The sequence below is a fragment of the Pituophis catenifer genome, unplaced genomic scaffold, assembly GCF_029215685.1.
Source record: "Pituophis catenifer annectens isolate HBS135680 unplaced genomic scaffold, rPitCat1.0.hap2 SCAF_8, whole genome shotgun sequence".
Taxonomy (NCBI): domain Eukaryota; kingdom Metazoa; phylum Chordata; class Lepidosauria; order Squamata; family Colubridae; genus Pituophis; species Pituophis catenifer.
The window spans coordinates 61,186,241-61,207,842 of record NW_027256888.1 but is presented as its reverse complement, the minus strand read 5'-3'; the positions used below and the strand labels follow the sequence as shown (position 1 = coordinate 61,207,842).

General features: G+C 37.1%; 2 protein-coding genes across 2 annotated transcripts in view; one reads left to right on the top strand and one right to left on the bottom strand.

Moving 5' to 3' along the window:
- Nucleotides 1–1,791: 1,791 nt before the first annotated feature.
- INTS12 (integrator complex subunit 12) lies at nucleotides 1,792–15,230 on the bottom strand. The gene is made up of 7 exons (XM_070948456.1): nucleotides 15,182–15,230; nucleotides 13,127–13,296; nucleotides 11,148–11,288; nucleotides 9,384–9,571; nucleotides 6,922–7,081; nucleotides 5,652–5,804; nucleotides 1,792–3,488 (listed from the first exon to the last, which is right to left on the bottom strand). The coding sequence occupies exons 2-7, from the start codon at nucleotides 13,280–13,282 to the stop codon at nucleotides 2,925–2,927; spliced, it is 1,362 nt and encodes a 453-aa protein (XP_070804557.1). The 5' UTR covers nucleotides 13,283–13,296; nucleotides 15,182–15,230; the 3' UTR covers nucleotides 1,792–2,924.
- Nucleotides 15,231–15,328: 98 nt separating this feature from the next.
- The window catches only part of GSTCD (glutathione S-transferase C-terminal domain containing), a 39,538-nt gene continuing 33,264 nt past the window's right edge, over nucleotides 15,329–21,602 (top strand). Inside the window, exons 1-4 of the mRNA XM_070948477.1 lie at nucleotides 15,329–15,397; nucleotides 16,657–16,807; nucleotides 18,735–19,151; nucleotides 20,435–20,887. Coding sequence (XP_070804578.1) covers nucleotides 18,741–19,151; nucleotides 20,435–20,887 — 864 coding nt within the window. The 5' untranslated portion in view covers nucleotides 15,329–15,397; nucleotides 16,657–16,807; nucleotides 18,735–18,740. The remainder of the gene's footprint in view (nucleotides 15,398–16,656; nucleotides 16,808–18,734; nucleotides 19,152–20,434; nucleotides 20,888–21,602) is intronic.

The window sequence follows — 21,602 nt, the reverse complement described above, 5'->3', positions numbered from 1 at the left end:
GTCACAGAGAACTTCCCTGAGGTTGGGCTCCAGCACAAGTCAGAAGACAAAACTTCTGGTCCTGGTGAACGACTCAGATTAGATCCTGCAACATTATCCTGGGAAACTGATGACTCCCCCAGATACCCCTCTAGAGGTCAGCTTGGGGGAAGATGAACCAGTTCCTGGCACGGCAGGAGCTGAGTTGATTGATGGCTCCGAGCTGCTGTCTGTGAGGGATTTGGCTGAAGCACAGCTGCAACAGAACAATCCTGAGACGCCAGGTGGGGAAAGCATGCAGCTGCAGCTAGTCAATGATGAGGAAGAGGAACTGCCTTCTGCACCTGATCCAATAACACATAAGACAGAGAAAAGGCAGGAGCAGAGGTCAGGCAGATGCACTGCACCGAAAGTTGGCTATTTAGCACAGCAGACAGATGAAGGCGCTGCTGGGAACGTGTTTGTTTCCTAGCTGTGTGTTTTCTGGTTGTTGTGATTCCTGCCTTGGTTTGATACTGTACCTTGACTTGGATCATGCCTTGGAAACTCTGGACTTTTCTTGCCTTGTGACCTCTCGTGTTGTGGATTTAAATTTGCCTGGTGGCTTTATTTTGATTGAGAAACTTTCAAGTGCCTTGTACTCTTTTGATCATTGCTCCATGGACTAGCATTGGTCTGCTTGTGGATGGACTTAATTGGGACAGTTCTGGGTTTTTGATGAAGAGAATTGGTGGAGAATGTTAATAAACTCACTAAACCAGTTATGTGTGTGTGTGAGTGAGTGAGTGGGACAGCACAGCACATATTTGCCTTCATTCATGATAAATGATATCCTCCTAGGCAATTTCCAAATCACTTATAAATACAAATACAGAAGTCATTAAATCTGATGCTATTTTCCATGTATTAAGAACTAGTGAAGTATATGTCAGTAGAGTTCAAGAAACTATTTATAAATGGTCTCTAGGATCAATCCTGTAGGGATAGTTTACAAACAGACTTTAGAATCAGTCTGAGTTTCCACCACGAGGCCAAAAGCTTAGAAAATTATATCTCTGGTCCCAATGACTGACCCAGATTGGCTCCTGCAACATTAACCTGGGGCATGTATATTTGCCTTCATTCATGTCAGTCTCATATATTTCATTGCTGGGTTGAGAACTTCAGCAATATGACTTTTTCAATGACCGCTCACATAATAAGGTGGCAAATACTCCATGAATAATTGATCTTTCTATTGCTTTCTGATTTTCAGACAGACATCTATACTTTGTGTGGTACATAAGCTTTCTTTTGCAATTTTGTGACTAATAAAATGCTCGCAGAACTGATTTTTCTTTTACCATACACATAACTTCAAAGTTCTAAGTTTCCTGCCATTCTATGAAGAAACAGCAAGAAAGCAAGAAATAAATATTGCTTCAATTCTTTTTGTCAGACTTATTGCAAGTGATGCAGCTTAGTGAAGTAGTTTCTAAACTGGGTAATCGTACCTTGCGAACTTTTTTTTTTTATGATGAATAGAATCACTTCCTTTCCTTTTGAGATATTTTACATATAAAATTAACATGGATCTGCCTTCCAGAAGTACCTGAATTGTGCAAGTGGCTAAAAATATTGTACAGTGATATTTCGTCTCATGAGACCCAAGAGTTGGTAAGATATTTTGGATAAATTTCCAGAATTACAGAGTTGGTGATGCTGGTTAAAGTTTAAATTTCAAACAGATTGAAAACATCCTCTTACCTGATTTCTATAGAGCACAAAAGAAAAGGGAGACAAGATTTTGGTTTTAAGGCATTGTATATACAGAATATGTTAGATATTCTTTGGAAAGATGTGTAACTTAAAAGATAAGATATAAATTATAAAATAAGACATGGTCTTGGCCAGCAAATGTCGAGGATGGAGCACTCATGTGAAATGTCTGCTTTTGTTTGCTGTACCTTCAGTAGAGTCCAGTACTCATCCTCATAGGAGAGAAGGGATAACCACAGCTCTGAAGACTTTCAGCATTCTGGAGAGATGGATATTGTGTTGATGGAGCACCCTAGTGCTTGCCTTGCCCTGCTGATCCTGACTTCAATGTCCAAAGAACCTTCACTTGAGATGCATCTTCCAAACTATATTTGAAGCTGTTTACATTTGTCAGCTAGGTGCTATCAACAGTGGTTCTATGGTCTTCGGATTTGGCATAGGCTGATGAGTATTTCAGTCTTTCTCAGGGTGATAATTAGGCCAAAACAGCATCTGAGAATTTCTTCAGGATCACTAATCCAGGAGTATACAGTCATCAGTAAAAAGGGTTCCTTGAATGACTCTACGGAGTCACTGTTTGCATTCAAGTTGCCAAAGAGGGAGCTTTCCAATTGGTACCTGATGTACACATATTCCCTCCTTCAGACCCTGGACAACATCAAATGAAGAAGAGATTGAATAGGACTGGGACTAACACACAACCTTGTTTATTCCACTGGAAATGGCAAATGCAGCCGATGTATCACCATTGTAAAGGAGCCCCCTCCCAACACACACACAAATTTCTTAGCATTCATAATGGTTTTTAGGTCTATATTTGAAGAAGAGTAAAGCATCAAATATAATTTAAAAGAATCAATATTGTTAAATTGCATTTAATAACTGTATTTAATTAGAGCTATGGTTCCTGGACTACAAACACTAATTACTACCATCTACCGGTAGTATCTGGATTTTTGTAGCTCTAATTTAATGAGAAAGGTACAAACAAGACAGCTTGTAAATTAACGGGACCTTTTACTAATATATTAATTCTTGTGACTACACACATGGGTGCCAAATGAAAACACAACAGTAATTTATAGATCATTGATTTTACTGTTATCTGGCTAGAGCTGAATGACATGTTAGCACTTTGCAGACTAGAACTAATGATAGGTTTATCTATTGTTTTAAAAATGGACCTGTTATTTTTTTAGCTTCTTCTGAGCCGCTTTCTTTTTGACCATCTGTAACCTCTTCATAGCATTGAGCTGAGATTCTTGTGATGTTGGACCTTTCAGCGATGGGGACTGGTTGCCCGATTCTGTACTTGATTTGCTAGCGCTGCTCCCTGCTGCCACGCTGCTGCCATTTCCACCAATAGTTGGGCTGTTGCCTGGGGTTGAACTGCCTGCATTAGGAAGGCCTATTTTGCTTACGTTGTCACTGCTCACAGACCGAGAGAGACCAACTTTCCCCAATGTCAGAGGTGGTAATGGCTTCAACTGGCTAGGGTTTGTGCTACTGGCAGCTGTTATTTTTGACCCTACTCCTTTGGTTGTGGCCAGGCCTGACAAACCAGTGGGTTTCTGATTGTTTGAGCCAGTGACGGGCTTGCCACTGGTACTCTGGGTGGCAGACCCCATCTTAGCTGTTGACGGGCCTGCAGAAGATGTCTTTGCTGCAAAAGCTGCCCATCCCGTAAGGCCACTGTTTGAGGAGGAGGAAACACTGGCGGCGGTTGAGTTCCCTGACATTGTTGCCGAAGTCTAAAATCAGACAGAAGCAAGTGTTACCTTACATGCAATTCAGCAGAGATCAGCATGCAAAGCAAAAGGACCAAGCAGTTACCTTCCTATCATTATTCGATGAAAAACTCAGTGGACTCTAATATTTATTCAAAGTCTCAGAATACAAAAAGAAGCACATTAATATCTTTATAATGTTCCAGGCCAATCATAACCATAGCATCCACTTTTTTCTTGTAGGTACAAAATACTGTAGCTCAATATTCCATCCTCATATGGCAAAAATCTCAGAATTATTCAAGTAAGAAAACTTGCTGGAGCCATACCTATGTTTTTTTTTTAAAATCAAAAATTACTTTTAACATGAAAATAAATGATGGATCTCAGGAATATAATTTGTAGTTATTGGGACAAAATTAGGCATTTAAATGTAATAGGGCACATTAATAGTAGATGTGTAAGTTACCATAGTACAGTGATGGCTAACTTTTTTGCCATCACGTGCCAAAAGTGGGGGGAGCATGGGGGGAGCGCACGCACGCATGCCCACACCCATAATTCTATGCGCCCCCCACGCATGCGTGCATGACCTCCCCCCGCTCCCCCCACTTTTGGACACGATGGCATGGTGGGCCCGGTAGGCCCATTTTTTGCTCTCTGCAGGCTCCAGAGCCTTTCTAGGAGTCAGGGGAAGGCAAAAAACGGCCTTCCCCCTGCCCCGGAGACCCTCCAGAGGCCAGAAATGGTCCTTTGGTGACTTCCACTGGGCCTAGAAGGCCTGAAAATCAGCTGTCCGGCACATGCATGCGCACCAGAGCTGAGCTCTCATGCCCACCAATATGGCTCCGCGTGCCACCTGTAGCATGCGTGCCATAGGTTTGCCATCAAGGCCATAGTACATAGTACACGTATAGGTTTCCATCACAGTTATTTGCAATTGTTTGACACAGTAAACCACAAATGGTGCTGTACAAGTCTCACTAAAATTGTTAGGATTGCATGAAGTGTTTTCTAAATGGCACAAGATGAAAAATGGATTGCGCTTTTTGATTCTGATGAGAATCAGAACTGATTCTGCCAAACTGATTCAGAATTCTCTTATCTATTACAAATATAAAAGAACTCGTATAAAATTTAACCATGTGTCCTGCATATTAATTGGTTTAAAATACTATCATTTTTTTTTTTAACCTAAAGTAACACACATTAATTTTGGTTCTGCATTTTTTGCGGCTGGTAGTCAAGGCCAGTGATATTTCCGAATTTTTAAGAAACTTAACTACCATGGCCCTGGAATTTGTCTAGAATCTTCCTAAATCGCAATAGCAGAAGCAAATACAGGTACTCCTTGACTTACAACCACAATTAGGAGTGGAATTTGATGCAGTCTTTAACTGAGTCATTGCAACTGGATCTGATTTTACTATTTTATCGTTGTTGTTAAGTGAATCACGTGGTTATTAAGTGAATTGTGGTTATTAAACAAATCCAGCTTCTCCATTTGACTTTGCTTGTCTGATGAGGGTGGTGCAATGGTTGTAGTTTTGAGGATAGGTTGTCATAATTTCAAACCGTCATTAAATGGTCATAAGTCAAGAACTACCTGTAACTTTAGCACAAATGTTATTGGTTATTTCCTTTTGTGATCTTTGCTTTCCTTTAGTCTGTAACTAATACTGCACTAAAAGAGAAACATAACATTTTAACATTTTTATTATTAAAACTTATTTTACTTTATACAACTTTTAGGTGTAAAAATGTGATTTCCCCCATAAATAAACTTCCTACTACAGTCTTTAATCTGAATGCAAAGAAAGAACAATTAAAAACTTACAGAGATAACACTACTATTATATCCTATCTAAATCTAGAAATAAATATAGATATATCTGAAAATAACCTGTAGCATCCTGTTTTAAAACAAAATCTTATTAAATGTAATTTTATTGATAATGTTACTTAAATTATGTAATTTATTCAAAATCAGTAACAAAATGGAAAAAAATTAAGAATAAAAATATTTAACGTGGAATTCTAAGTGAAAGTGGAGGATGATATTATGAGGTTAGGAACATTACCAAAACAAAACACTCCTCATTAGAAAAACAAAACAAAATTAAACTAAAAACAAAGCTATAAATTCAATCAATCTATCAATATTTCACAGTACACTCTGCACAGTACCTTGACCTCGGTCCTCTTAAATGCTAGGAAGGCTGGGGTAGTCTCCAATTTTAGCTTAATTTCTGGTTTCTTTATTAGTGGATCTTTCACAGCTGGAACTACTGACACTACAGCAGGAGCTGGCTTCTGGGAAGGCTTCTGTGTTTTCTGAGCCTGTGTAAATTACATATTGTACATGTGAAAAAATGTTAAAATAAAAAATAGCTTTCTGCTTTAACACTACTATCTACTAGACATTCTGGAAAGTAACATTGGGAAATCGCAATAAAGGAATTTAAGAGGTTTGCAGGAGATCTTATAGAACAGCCTAATGTATTACTACTATAATTTTTTTTCTTCTGAGAATTTCCCCCAAAGTGCAACGTCCATTATTTTTTTTGTATCAAGTGTTGATCTATTTGTTGTGACAGGAATTGACCAGTCGGCTTGTTGCCCAAGTCTGATGTAGGCAAAGAAAGAATGACTGGCCCAAAGTCATCCAGCCAGCATTCAAGTGGGACTAGAAATCTAGCCTAATGCCTTAACCACTAGAACAAACTGGCGCTTGTATTACTATAAAAACTATTACAATATTTATTCATCAACATGTTTCATTTGTTTCATACAACTAGGCAGCTGCTAATTTATATATCTAATGTACATATTTGAATTTACATATATGGAAATAAACATTTAAAATTTCATAAAATTACATCAATTGATTTGACAAAATGGAATATGAACCATTACAGTATACCTAGTTTTCAAACTATTAATTTCAAAGACATCTACTTGATTTTTCTTGTAATATTTTGATTTTTTTAAAAAAATTACTCTGTATTTTCACTAATAATAAAATGGTTCTTATATCTCAATTTTACCAATACAAGTATAATACATGTAAAATCAACAATAACTTACATGAAAATAAAACCTTTTCAGGAAAATCAATATAGGATATAGTACCTCACTTGTTATGAGATTTAAATATTCTTAATCTGATCTAGTAAAAATCAGACTTTTGTTAAAGTAGTTTATAAAATCATCATCATTACTGGGTTTAAGAACATGGGTTGGTGAATCCGATTTAGCATAAACTTTTTGAGCTGAATTTTTTTTCCAGTGTAATTATTTAATTTCCTTTGTTTTTTTTAAAAAAACATTATTGCTGTAACTATTTTTGTAAAAGTGGTATTAAACTATTAAAATCAAAACATTTTCTAGTGAATTAAGGAATTTCTTCCTTAAATAGTTAAAATATTTCCTCACAGATATAGAAAAAAAATCTTACCATTTTTTTAATTTGCCTGGTACATCGGGCACAATACCACACCACCCGTGGATCATTCATTTCCTTATCTGTAACTTGAGGTTTGTGGCAGTCTTGGTGATAGAGGTTATGACATTCCTGGCACTCCACTAATGGATTTCCAGAAGTCACTGTTATTTGTCTATAAAACACAAAGTAATCAATTAAACATTATTTCTTCAAGCAATCTCTTGAAACATATTTTTACAAATTTGTCAGTATAGAGGGATAGCATCAAGATTACAAAAAAGTGATTGTATTGCTCTATGCTGCACTAGTGAGACCACACTTGGAATACTGCAAACAATTCTGGTTGCCACAGTACAAAAAGGATGCTGAGACTGTAGAAAGAGTGCAGAGAAAAGCAACAAGTATGATAAGAGAGGCTAAACTAGAGGCTAAACTATATGATGGGAACTAGACATGTCTAGTCTAACAAAGAGAAATATTAGATGTGATGGAATGGCTGTCACTCGATACTTGAGGAACTGTCACAGGGAGGAGGGGATTGACTTATTCTCCTAAGCACCTGAAGGCAGGGCAAGAAGCAATGGGTAGAAGCTCATTAAAGGAGGATCCAATCTGGAACTAAGGACACATTTCCAGACAGTGAGAATAATTAACCAATGGAACTGCTTGCCTCCTGGAGTTGTGAGTGTTTCATCGCTGGAGGTCTTCAAGATTGGACAGCCATTTGTCCGGGATGCAATAAGATCTCCTGCCTTGGACAGAGAGACTAGAAGACCTCCAAGCTTCCAGCCCTATGATTCTTTGATTCTGTATCTTTTGTTGTAGAGAATTAAGAGTAGCTACAAGATCACAACAGTGTGAAATTGGAAAAGATGGACAGATGTATAGAGTGAGCAGTGGAGGCCAAATTGGTGCTTTCCAATTCCACATAACAAACCTGCAAGCCTAGGCCCAGTTCTTTCAACCAATGGTCTACCATACGTTTATCAATGGGTATAATGTTTATTACCTGTCAGCATATAATCTAATGTTTACAGGTCAAAGCAACATTATAGTTACCAAAATTCATCATGCTATTTTGGAATTTTATTTTTTAAATTTATATGCTACCTATCTTGTAGTTCATAGTGACTCTGAGCTTCTTCCTCTTAAGCATATATGAAAGCTGCAAGGGAATATATGGCACAAGACAGGTATTGTCAACAAAATCATAAGCCAAAGGTTTTAACCTAAAGCAGATGTTTAAAAAGTTGTTGCTCTCTAAATGTTGCTGACCTGCAATTCCGGTAGACTCAGCCAGAGTGGTCAATGACTGAATTTTAACAAAATCAAAGTAACCATTTTTCCAAGTCCCGATTAATTCAAACAGGAAATAAATCCCAATTGCAGCATATATTTAATGGGGAATTCTAAATGTTAAATTGTGCAATAACATTGTCCAAATCATATTCCTTCAGCTTATACAGTAAACATAAATATAGTTTATAATTACCTACTGAATCAGAAGAAAAGTTAGGCCTTTAAATCATAAGAGTAAGGATACATCAGATAAGAATGTCGTAGATTAGTAGGAAAATCATATGCATTAAATTTTATTCTACTGGAAATATATATGTTACAATATTAATCCTATTTATGAACAGAAACGTACCTTAACCAGATTAGCAAAACACCATTTCCCTAACGGCTATTATTTTTAGATAACAAATCAGGTTACTTAATTAGTAAGTTGCTTTTGTATATATATCCCCATTGGACAGGTACATAGGTAACCATGGAAACTATTTGCAGAAGGCTAGGTAAAAAATTTTTTTTTAATTTAATAGGAAAATTAGAGTTAGCATACTGGCTTTGGGAACATTTTGCTGCCATAAAAACCAAATTAAGGCATAAAAAAATCCCACATAGTTTGTGATTCTACGTAACTTTACTCAGGAGTAAGCAGCTTTGATTCTGTAGTAATTGGTCTTATGAACATGAACTAAGATTCAAAATATAACTGAATTAATTTTTCAAAATTAATTGAATCAGAAAGAGTGATTATTTCCCAGTAACATAATAGAAGGGAATAATATAAATAATATAAAGGGTAATTTTGACAAACTTAAAAAATAAATGGAATATAAAGAAAATCTTTTAAAGACATTTTTAAAGTTGCCTTTCAAATGAACACAATTAAAATGGTCATAAATCCTGAAGACAGGTTAAAATACAAGTTATGATTTAGAAACCTTTCTATGTATAAACTTTACCTTTTGGTAAGTATTTTATTTATAATCTCACTGCCATGGAATGTGAATATCTTTTAACAGATGTGCTGTAGATACACATAATGTATGAGAAATCAAAAGTATTTAGATCTCACAACTTATGAGAATTGTTTAAGGAATCAAGATCTCTATATAGACAAGATTCAATTAATATTTAATTGTGGTCTTCATATATGCTATAACTAGTAAATTTTAAAAACTTACCTGCAAACAACACAAGCCAGACCCATCTCCATTGCAAAATCATCAGCACTAGTTTCTTCAAAACTCGAAAGGTCTGCCATGGGCAAATCCTTGCTTGTCTGAATTGTGATTGATGAAGTATGAGCTTCTGGCTTTTCTAGTCTTGGTTTTTTTGCGATGTCAATTCCTTCACTGATTTCCACTTTTACCTAACAAATGATATTCACATAAGAAACAAAATGTAAACTCTGAGCAAATAAATATTTAATACATTCTGTCACATGTTTGTCCCAAGTAATTATCTCTGTTTAGGGGAAGGAAAAGTATGCTATATAAGCTAAAAGAAGCTGCTGATAACAAAGGGGTACAATTATTTATTTTTATTTATTAAATTTATATGCCGCCCTTTTCATCGATAAGGAAAACTGAAGATGTATGTGGTACTAATAATAGATACCTTTGAACAAAAGACCCAGTAGCTCCAGGAAAAAAAGTCATTTTACAATATACCGTGTAAGGCTTGCAACAGCCACTATGTGTAAAAACACTAGAGCAGTGGTCCCCAACCTTTTTATCGCCGCGGCCCGCTGAGCGCGCGCAGGGGTGGGGGCACGGCCCAGGAGCTTTTGCGCACGGCCCATTGCGCACGGCCCAGGAGCCTTTGCGCTGCAGCGTTCATGTCCCCCGGCCGCTGCGCGGCCCGGTGCCAGGTACTCCACGGCCCGGCACCGGTCCGCGGACCGGGGGTTGGGGACCACTGCACTAGAGAATTCCAGGAAGCCTTACACTCTGACAAATCAGCCATCAATAGGCACATGGAGATAAACTACATCTACACATCATTCAAAAGGGACAGTCAAAAAGCTAGAAGACCACAGCAGCTTTTCACCAGCAATCAGCACTCAGTTAAGCCGAGATTAGCATCAGGATTAATACCAACAATATTCCAGTCAAGGAACCACCATATTAGACAAACTAATTTAATTATGGTAGTCTTCTATAAAGTTGAAAGTCTGCTGTTAAAATAGCACAGTGAAATTGCAAGAGAAGACGAAATAAACATAGTTTGAATAAAGTAATATGTTCTCTTAATCACTGAAAAGGAACAAAGTAACTTGTAGACAAGGAGAAGAGCACCCTTTTAAAACTTAAATGACTGGCAGAGGAAAGCACACTCTATATTTCTGAAATAAATTAACTATTGTTATGTAACATATGGGAACGACATAGTTTGCAAAACAAAAATATGTATTTAAAGTAGTTTTCAGTCTCTTTCATCTCATATACATATCTCATAGGTGGGACTTCCACGTTATGAAATAGAGTCCATCCCAGTAATGTCATGGAACAGGATTCTGAGTGCACAGCATTTCCAGTTATATATTTTGGCTCACTGAAGTGCTCTTGTGGACTTTTTGTGGCACACAAATGTGCATGATACAGTGGTTGAAAACCTCTGATTGAAAGCTAGGAAAAAATATTATTTTTTAAAATATGTAACTTTATTAGAACCTCTTTCCTCAATACATCCACTTCAAATACAATGGTAATAAAAAACATTTTCTGGCCAATAAGCTCATTTTGAGTGCCTAACAACAGAGTGACAGTAATGCTGGCATAAGTGTGTATGAGAGCTTTAACTGAACGAGGAGGCCTTTATAGCATTCTTTCTCTCTCTCTAATGGTCACTTAGCAACCATTCTGCTTACAAATTGATTGATGGAATGGAACTCGGTTACTAAATAAGGAATGGATGTAATGTTCAAAGTGTAACAAGGGACTTACCTTATCCACAATTCTCTTTTCCACCTCTTTTTTCACCTTTTCAACTACGGTGGGTTTCCCATTATTGTTACTTGTAGGGAGGCTTGGAGCGGTCTTAACAGAAACTGGTTTTGGAATGGATACTTTGGGCTGATCTACTTCCTAAAAAATGCACAAAATGTCATATTAAGAATAAAACTGGAGATAATACATCTCATAAATACATGAATTTTTAAGGTTGATGTTATACCCATGTAACACCTCTCCTACGCGAGCTGCACTGGCTCCCGGTGGTCTTCCGGGTGCAATTCAAGGTGTTAGTTATCACCTTTAAAGCACTCCATGGCTTAGGACCTGGGTACCTACGAGACCGTCTTTTGCCACCAATAGCCTCCCACTGACCAGTTCGTTCTCACAGGGAGGGACTACTCAGGGTACCGTCAGTCAAATTATGTCGACTGGCGACTCCCAGGGGGAGGGCCTTCTCTGTGGGGGCTCCAACCCTTTGGAATGAATTGCCCCCGGAGATACGGAATATCCCTGATCTCCGTGCTTTCCGCCGTGCCCTCAAGACCCTGATGTTCCAACAGGCAGGGCTAAACATACAAACATGCAAATGATTTTTTAAATGTTATCTAATTCTGGGTTTTATTTAATTGACCAAACTAAGTAACAATTTTAATTAGCAATTTTATGATGTTTGTGTGTCTATATTTTTCTTGACTGTACACCGCCTTGAGTCCTACGGGAGAAAGGCGGTATAGAAATATAATAAATAAATAAATAAATAAATAAATAAATAAATAAATATACTGTATATGAATAAATCAAAATGGCTAGGTTCACAGAACTTGCCAAATTAAAATAAAAAAAATATTTGATGGACTAGTGTGGTATGTAAACCGGATCTACTTTTGAAATAGGAAATAGGGTTCCCCCGTTCCCCCCCCCCGAATGATTTGTCTTAAACCAGGTCCTTTAATATGGCTACAGTATATTCTGGATAGGTAGGATAAGAAAACATAGGATAGGGCACATTATTTATCCATCTTTGAATTAATATTGATTCCTGGAGACTTTCTAAACTACTACTACTACTACTACTACTACTACTACTACTAATAATAATAATAATAATAATAATTTTATTTCTATACCGCCCTTCTCCCGAAGGACTCAGGGCGGTGTACAGCCTGATTAAAAGCACGAAGACAGACAAAATTTAAAATAATTAAAATTATTAAATAATTGGCTCAATTATAAAACCCCCAAATTTAAAATCTCACATTTAAAACCAATTAAAACCTTTACATTGATAGCCCGGCCTGGCGGAACAACAAGGTTTTGAGGACACAGCGAAATACACAGCGATCTTATGTATTTCTGGGGGCAGTTCATTCCAAAGGGCAGGGGCTCCCACAGAGAAGGCCCTCCCCCTGGGTGTCGCCAGCCAACATAATTTGGCCGATGGCACTCTGAGGAGACCCTCTCTATGGGAGCGGACTGGCCGGTGGGAGGCTACTGGTGGCAGAAGACGGTCTCGAAGGTACCCAGGTCCAATGCCATGGAGTGCTTTAAAGGTGGTAACCAACACCCTGAATCGCACCTGGAAGACCACTGGGAGCCAGTGCAGCTCGCGCAGGAGGGGTGTCACGTGGGCACAACGAGTTGCGCCCATAACCAACTGCGCAGCCGCATTCTGGACAGTTGGAGCCTCCGGGTGCTTTTCAAGGGGAGCCCCATGTAGAGAGCATTACAGTAGTCCAGTCTCTGCAGTTTTCTTGGAGGACTTTCAAAAATGGTTTGCCATTTCCTCCTTCCTACAGCTGAAAGTACATGACTGGCTCAAAGTCATCTAACTAGCTTTGGGTCTAAAGTAGCACTAGAACTCCTGCTACTAGTCTGGGACCTTTTAACTATTAAATCAAAATGGCTCTCATTTATTGTTACAATATATGCCATGTAAGACAACATATAATTTTATTCATAAATTTCAGTACCTTTTGTTGTGGACGATAACATGAATCAATTCCCCTAGATAAAGATTCATCAAGAAGTGCTTTTAACTTTTCAGCAGAATCTTTGCTCTTTGAATGCAAGAAGCCCAGAGCTTTCAAGAATACAGGGTCAAGTTCCAAATTCACAGTAGCAGCCATAGTAGAATCCTTAACTAAAAAGAAAATAAAATGTTAATTTTAAGTATACATTTGGCCCTCAGATCTCACATGTTTCTAAGACAGTTTGGAAACAATTACATTAGTAAAATCATTCCAGGTTGTTTGTTTGAAGAAAAGCAGGTTTCTTCCCTTATTGTACTTTTTACAGCTTAAACTAATGCAAGCAATTAATTCTTCAGTTCAGATACAATTTCGGTTTTTATAAATTTAAGAAACCCAATGCTGTTTTCAGAAACTAGGATAGCCTCATTTAAAGGCTCATCTGGAAGCTATAATGCAGTTAGCAACAGCAGAGGGAATAAGACATTGAGAAATATGCAGATAATACACTTGGTCTTGCCATATAGAGAATTCACTTTCAATGCATTTTATCTTACATCTGTTTTGGGCTGATGATAAAGCTGCCACAGAATTTGAATACTCATTAAGCTTCTTAAAAGTCTCAGTTACAGAACAGCAGAAATTTGACAGTTCCCTCCTGAGTTGTTCTGAACTCTGAAAAGTGAAATTGCTCATGCTCTGTCCAATATTACAATTTGAGAGCATTGCAGCCACTTTATATATTTGTATATTTTGCTAATCTCACCATCAAATAAGATTTCACAATAGAAATTTTATCATTTTTTTTCAATTTCATAATATCTACTATTTGGAAGGGGGGGCGGATTTCTTTCCCCATGCTGATTCCCAGCCTGGTTAACCATAATACATCTTAAAAGCTGATCTGGATTCTCCTCTTGGGTCAAGCCAGAAATGCTTACTAATAAAACAAAAGGGCTGGATTGACCCAAGATGCTGAACAAACCAGATAAGGACCCACGGTCCTATCTCACAAGGGCCAAATAACCTTTGGTTTGTTTATTTTATTTATTTATTTTGTCAAGCATATATAAGATTACAGATATAAGTATAAACATGATTATGAATATATGAAATGGATACGAATAAATGAATAACTAAAATAAATATTTTTTTAAATTAACCTTTTATTGCGTTTTTACAGATAAACATATCTTATTCATCTTATGCGGAACTGCGACCATTTCCATACCATAACATTCCAATTCAAATCCACTCTTTTACTATACATTTTAATTCTACTTCTATTTTGTCTTATTTCTTTTCTTTTTTCTGTTCTCAATCCAATTAGTAATTTTTTTAAAAAAGTATTTGACTGGTGCTGAAATGGATAAATTAACAATTGAACTGAAAGGACAAATAGATTCGGAATACTACGCAATATGGGAGAAGTGGTATAAATAAATAAATTTATAGAAATGAATGAATGAATGAATGAATGAATGAATTTATAGGGAATCTATCATCTATCTATCTATCTATCTATCTATCTTCATCATCATTATCTATCTATCTATCTAATCTATCCATCTATCTATCTATCACCATCATCATCATCATCATCATTATCTATCTATCATCTATCTATCTTCATCATCATCACTATCTATCTATCTATCTTCATCATCATTATCTATCTATCTATCTATCTATCTATCTATCTATCCATCTATCTATCACCATCATCATCATCATCATTATTATCTCTCTCTCTCTCTCTCTCTCTCTCTCTCCCCAAAAGGGTCATTTTCCCACGCCTTTCTGCTGCCCATCACGGGTACAACAGTAATTTAAAAAAAAAAAATCTTCATTCATAAAACCACGGAGGGGCAGCGACCGCATTAGCGGACCGAGCCTTCGCGCCGTTTCCCTCTCTCCCACCTCCCTACCCCACGCGGCTACTCCTAAACCCCCAACGCCTCACGCTTCGCTCTGACTTATAGGAACACTACATACAAGGCCGCCCTCTTTTTTCCCCCCCGCCAAAATCGAGCCCCGCCGCGCCCCCCTGCAGGTTACCGCTTTGGGAAGCTCCCTGCCGATGCCGGTCGGTTGCTCTTCCTGGGCCTGGCGCCGGAAGCGGTGATCTCCAACCCGGACAAAGCGGAGGAAAGGGTGGAGCTTCGGTTGAGGGTGTGGGGGTGGTCACAAGAAGCCGTTCGGTAAGGGATACCCGGAGGGAGAGCAACGGTTCTCCGTCCCCGAGCCGCCCCTTTCCCCCCGTCCCGGTTCAAGGTTGGGAGCTGAAGGGCTTGGGCGCTCGATTAGGAGGCACCTGCAGATGTGGTTTCCCTCCCCCCCTGCCTATCGCCACATGTCATTCGGAATAATAATAATAAAATAATAATTTTTAAAAGCATGTAGAAGGGGAACATAGGATGGGGAAGGGACCTCGGAGGTCATCTAGTGCAACCTCCTGCTCGAGCAGGAAACCTTGTACCATTCCAAACAGATGGTTGCCCAATCGGGATCAGTCTTTATTTCCTTTGTTGTCTGCATTCTTGGTGGCTAGTGGAAGTATAAAATAGAAATTAAAATATGATTTCTTATTTTCAATTATGTGCCGCTGCGGTATTTCCTTTCCATAGCCATATGTTGGGTTTTTTTGGGTGGTGGTGGTGTTATATAGGTTAATGTCTCCTTTGAGCTGACCTAATGACATAGATAGATTGATTGATAGATAGATAGATAGATAGATAGATAGATAGATAGATAGATAGATAGATAGATAAATGGATAGATGGATAGATATAGATATAGATATACACAGAGAGAGATGTTGATTGATATATATACAAAAATGATTTGTTATATATATATATAAAACAAACCATTTTTGTTGATATATATATATCTCAACACACACACACACACACACACACACACACACATATATATATATAAGCATTTATATATATATATCTCAACAAAAATGGTTTGTTATTGCTCTTTTCTGGTTGTTGTTTTTTAACTTTCTAATCTAGCTGACAGTTGCAAGATTTCATTGTGGTCACCCATCCAGATAATGACTGGCTCTGATCCTGTTTTCCATATCAGCCAAAATTAAGAATACTCGGGAAGATAACTATTTTGCTTTTCAAAATTGAGATTGTGGGTTCAGATTGAAGTAAGGTTGAAGTTCACATCTGAGAATTCTTGAGGACCATAAGATTACCAGAATAATTATTAAACTCTCATTGGCTGAGTTCATACCCATTGTGTACAGTGTATAGTGTGTATTTAGCTGGTGTGATGTGCTGACTATTCAGTAGAACCTCCATTAGAAACAAAAAAAGCTATAAAGCTGTTGCTAGTCATTGAGAAACTCAATTTGAGGATTTACTTAATTTTTGTACAAAGGCTTAGAGTTCAAATGATCCTTGAGGCTGGGGTATGAGGGCAGAATGACTTTTGGCAACTAATGGAGTGATTATTCACACTACATTACATATGAAGCCATAGTACGATTTATTTGCTCTTATTTCCCTGTACAGGATAGACACCGCCATTGTGATTTGTGCATATACAGTCAGCCACATATTCAATTCAGGTTTATTTCAATAATTGTACTGAGATTACAGTTTATCTAGATGTGGTTCCTTTCTCACTTTCTTGGAAAAACAGCAGCTGACCAGACAACTACTGGTAGGTACAATACCAGCAGATTAAAACTTGTATAATTTATGTTCAATTCTGCATACTGAATCTGTACAAGAAGTGAAAGAAATGCAAATAAAATACCTACTATGGAATTGAAAAATTGGAATTACAGTTATTTAGGTAACCCCAAGAAATCAAATCTAGAAAGATGAGATGAAGAAAACCCTTTCTAATGTTTTCATGTATTCTCTTAATATTTTTTCTCTATTGAGTTCTTATTGTTGGAACCCAGATGTAAATAAGGAATAACATAGTTGCCTTGGGCATGCTTTTAATTGAGATTTTCACCTCTTTGTTTCTACAAAACGAGTTTAAAAGTAGTGTAGAGAGCTTCTATCTTCAACTAACTCTGAAAACTGGAGTTGATGCATTGGCTGTAAAGGATCATCTATGAAGTTCAGGCTGTAGTTATAGATGTAAGATGATCATATCCTTAGACTTAATAGAAAGAAACTAATTGCATAGTTCATGCAATATTAAGCAAGAAAAGAAAAAACTAATAATGAAAATACTGGAACTGTGATTCAAAATATTTTTGTGGAAACTTGTTAGTGTTAATTAGTAATTGTTAATTAAGTCAGTGAATCCCTTACAGTATTCTATTCAATAATGGGGTCCTGCTTTAAGAACATGTACCTATGTATTACATCTTTGTGTTTACTTGAAAGTATATCCCATTGATTTAGTGTAATTTATTCTAAAAATGCTTTGGGTTGCTATTCATCTGTTCAGTTCTGGGCATATCTATTCATGAATAAATGCTGTAATATTTATTGGGACTTGAAGTACTTAGAATTGCAATATCATGTAGTGAAGTTCTGAAAAACCATTAAAGAATGTTTTATGAGCAATGTTTAAGAACAGTTATGTATTGTACATGTTGGGGTAAGCAAGCTTTGTTTCTTGGCCTCAGTATGTCTGCAAATACTCCTTCTGAAACCAGCAGTTCCCTTCCTTCTAGGCAATTTTATTTTTAAAACATTATTTTTAAAATAATGTACTATTGATATTTTAATTATACCAAGCTCTGCTATAAATTTGACATGAAGTTTTGATAAATAAGTTCTATTCCATTTCTAATTTCTAAAAATGCCTCCTTCCTCCTCAGGCTTCATAAATATACTTGGTAAAATAAAAATAGTGAAGTACTGCTCAGCAGTTTTGCAAATCATAATTCAATTTAAAGAAGTCATATGTGTCAGTCATGTGTTTTTGATACTTATATCACAGCCATATTGTGAATAGGCCATTCTCCCCAGATGATGAAAATTCCTTATCTATAGTAAAATTGCCAATAGCATTTTTTTTTTAAATTTGATTTATATGCCACCCTTCTCCGGAGACTCAGGGCAGCTTACAATGCGTTAAGCAATAGCCTTCATACTTTCAAGTACTTCATACTTGAATGAGATGCTCTTACAATATATAAACAATATAATAAATCACTATTCCAGTAATGTGTAAACCATAGGTGTATGGCATTTTACATTCTTAAACTAAAATTGTTTAGAAGGTATGTCATCTAGTGTTAACATATTACCATTTGAAAGTTATAAAATGTTAATACACCACTGAATAATCAGTTTTCTACCTTCCTAGAAATGTGCAAGGATATACCCATGTTTTTAAAAATTTTACCCATATTTTTAAAATTTGATTCTGATAGTTACCAGTAATACGAATGGTGGAACAACACAAGGTAATGGTGTTATACTGATACAAATAAAAAATCCTAAATGTTTCAGGGAAGAGAACTCAGCATTGGATTGCAGTCCATACATAGCATGAATCAATTCTAGTTTACGTGTTCTAAAAAACCCCCCAAATGATCTATTTTCTGTGAGGTCTGTAATTGTAGGATATAGTACATTGATTTGTAAATTGATAATTTTCGACCTCTTTATTTTTTAAGGAAAAAATGAAAAGTGAAAATGAAGACCACCTATATCTAGACTACTTCGGTCATAATGAAGACTGTATCTACCCTCTGCACACATCTATATCCTTGTTTCTGTTGGCATATTGTGATTGTAAGATCTTCAAAATATTTTTAGTAACTCCAAATGAAATAACTTCTGATATACAACAGACAGAGGAAATATTGTCAAAGTACCCAGAGATTAGCTTCATCAAAAGATCTGAAATTCCTGTGATGGTTCAGACCTGCTGTTTACCTGCTGTTGTTGAAAAGAATGGAAGATTTTGTCGTGCAGGACTTGCTGTGGTATTGAGATATATAGTACAGAAAACCCACGAGGCAGATCCCTCAAAGAAAGGTGTTTTGGAACTTTTGGGCTTTAAAAGGACCTGCTTGAAAGCTTGTGCTGAAGTGAGTTTATTATTAAAATCTAGAATGTGCTTTGCAATCAAGATCAAATATATTTCTAAACTACTTTATATAAAAGCAAAAGATATATCTATATAGCACATCAATAGATGTCTAGAACAAGCTGTATAAAATAGCTAACTATACTATCATAGAATATCCCCTGGAGTCCTGTTTTTCTTTGAATGTTAGACGTAATGCTACATCTTAAAAGTCTTCAAAACCAACTTCTTGTATGGTAAAACAAAACTATTTTTTGAGGAATACAAACTTGGAGTTATTTTAGGTATACAATGCTAGCAATTGAATCTGATCCGGTATGTATGAGTAGATATTTTATTTTATTTTATTTTATTTTATTTTGAATTTGTATACCGCCCTTCTCCCTGAGGACTCAGGGCGGTGAACAGCCAAATAAAAACATCAAATACAAATATTAAAATACAGTTAAAAATATATAGATAGATTTGGCCCCATTAATTAAAACGATAAACAAAACAATTAAAAACACTTAAAAAGAATTAGGCCAGCCCGGCTTGTTGGAAAAAGAAGGTTTTAAGGGCACGGTGGAAGGCATTGAGGTCATGGAGTCTCCTTATCTCAGGGGGCAACTGATTCCAGAGGGTGGGTGCCCCCACAGAGAAGGCCCTCCCCCTGGGGGTCACCAGCCTGCATTGTTTGGCTGATGGCACCCCGAGGAGGCCCTCTCTGTGGGAGCGCACAGGTCGATGGGAGGTCGTCGGTGGCAGTAGGTGGTCTCTAAGATAGCTAGGCCCTATGCCATGGAGCGCTTTAAAGGTGATAACCAACACCTTGAAGCACACCCGGAAGACCACCGGGAGCCAGTGCAGTTCACGCAGGAGCGGTGTTACATGGGAGCGCCACGCTGCTCCCGTCACTACCCGCGCTGCTGCGTTCTGGACTGCGTTATTTCTGTAGCTTCAAAAACAAATAATTTATGTATGCCATTTCAATCAATTTGTTAGAATCCTTATGTTTAATAGTGGATTGTCACTATCATACTAATCCTCAGCTACATGGTCAGTCTCTTTATAACATCAGTGGTGGTGGTGATGATGATGATGACATATCCAATATTTTTTCCAGGATCTCATCTACACCTCCCTCCATTTTACTCTGTTTACCTTTCAGTAGGTTGGATTGAGTGACAAGGTCTACCCCAAGGTCACCTATTGAATTTATTCAGTTGAAAGTGGGATAAAAACTGAATATTCCCAGTCGTAATCCAGCACTTTAACTGTTGCATCAACCTTATCTATTTCTAGGTTAGTGAATGGACTAGGCTTTGTGAGATCAGTATTCCTGTGGCAGTTGAAAACTTTCTAAAAGTATCTCATAATCTGCATGAGAATGTTCCCAAAGAGATACTGCTGTTTGAAAACAAATTGGGAGAACCTGTAAGAGTGCACAACGATGATAAAATTAGAAGACAGAAAGTTCAACAGCAAAAGATGCTTGACAAGACAGGAAGCGCTGATATTTCCTTAAAAGAAGATAGGACTATGGAAAATCAGGAACCTGCTTCTGCAGATTTGGAACTGAGGACAGCTTTCTCTAAACTAACTTTGCAGAAGATGCCACTTGCTACCAACAGGGAGCCCTCTCACATTAGGAAAATAAAAACATCTGAACTTCCACCTCTGGAGCATATATTTGCTGAAGGACTTTACTTCACTTTGACAGATATAGTTCTCATGCCATGCGTCCATCATTTTTTGGTAAGAATGAATAATTTATCTGTTTTTTTAAAGTAAAACCTGAACAATGATAAGTGGTGGGAAGTGCTCAACTTTTGCAGTCTGTTCCTGGATTTGTTCATCTTTAGCCTATAGATCAGGGATGTCAAACTCACATCGTCATGGTGTCGTCATGTGATGTATTGGGACTTTTTCCCTCTTTGCTAAACTGGGCAAGGGCATGGCCAATGCGTGATGCATCTGGCCTGTGGGCCGGGAGTTTGATAGCCCTGCTATAGATAGTCTCTTCCTTCTATATATTCACATCTGAAAGTAAAGACTGATAAGTACTAGTCTACTAAAATATAGCTTCTATGTAAGTATGTTTAAAATTGCTGTTACTACACAGATCAATATATGGTAATCCAAATTTTAGATCCTTTGTCTACAATTGTCTGGGACAGCTTGTATAAACAGGATTTATAACTTCTAATATTTTCCAAGTAGATCATAAATTCTCGTTGATAATCCTGCTTGAAACAAATTCTTACATGAATGAAAACTATAACGACATTCTCCTATAAGTCTATGGAGATTCTCAGTCATCCAGGTCATGGTTGTCCCAAAGGTGCTTTTTCAAAAGGCAACTGGACTTTTCCTTGAAGATGTTTCACTTCTTATCCAAGAAGTTCCTTCAGTTCAAGAAAGACAGTCCAGTTGCCTTTTAAAAAAGCATCTTTGGGACATTTTCTTATAA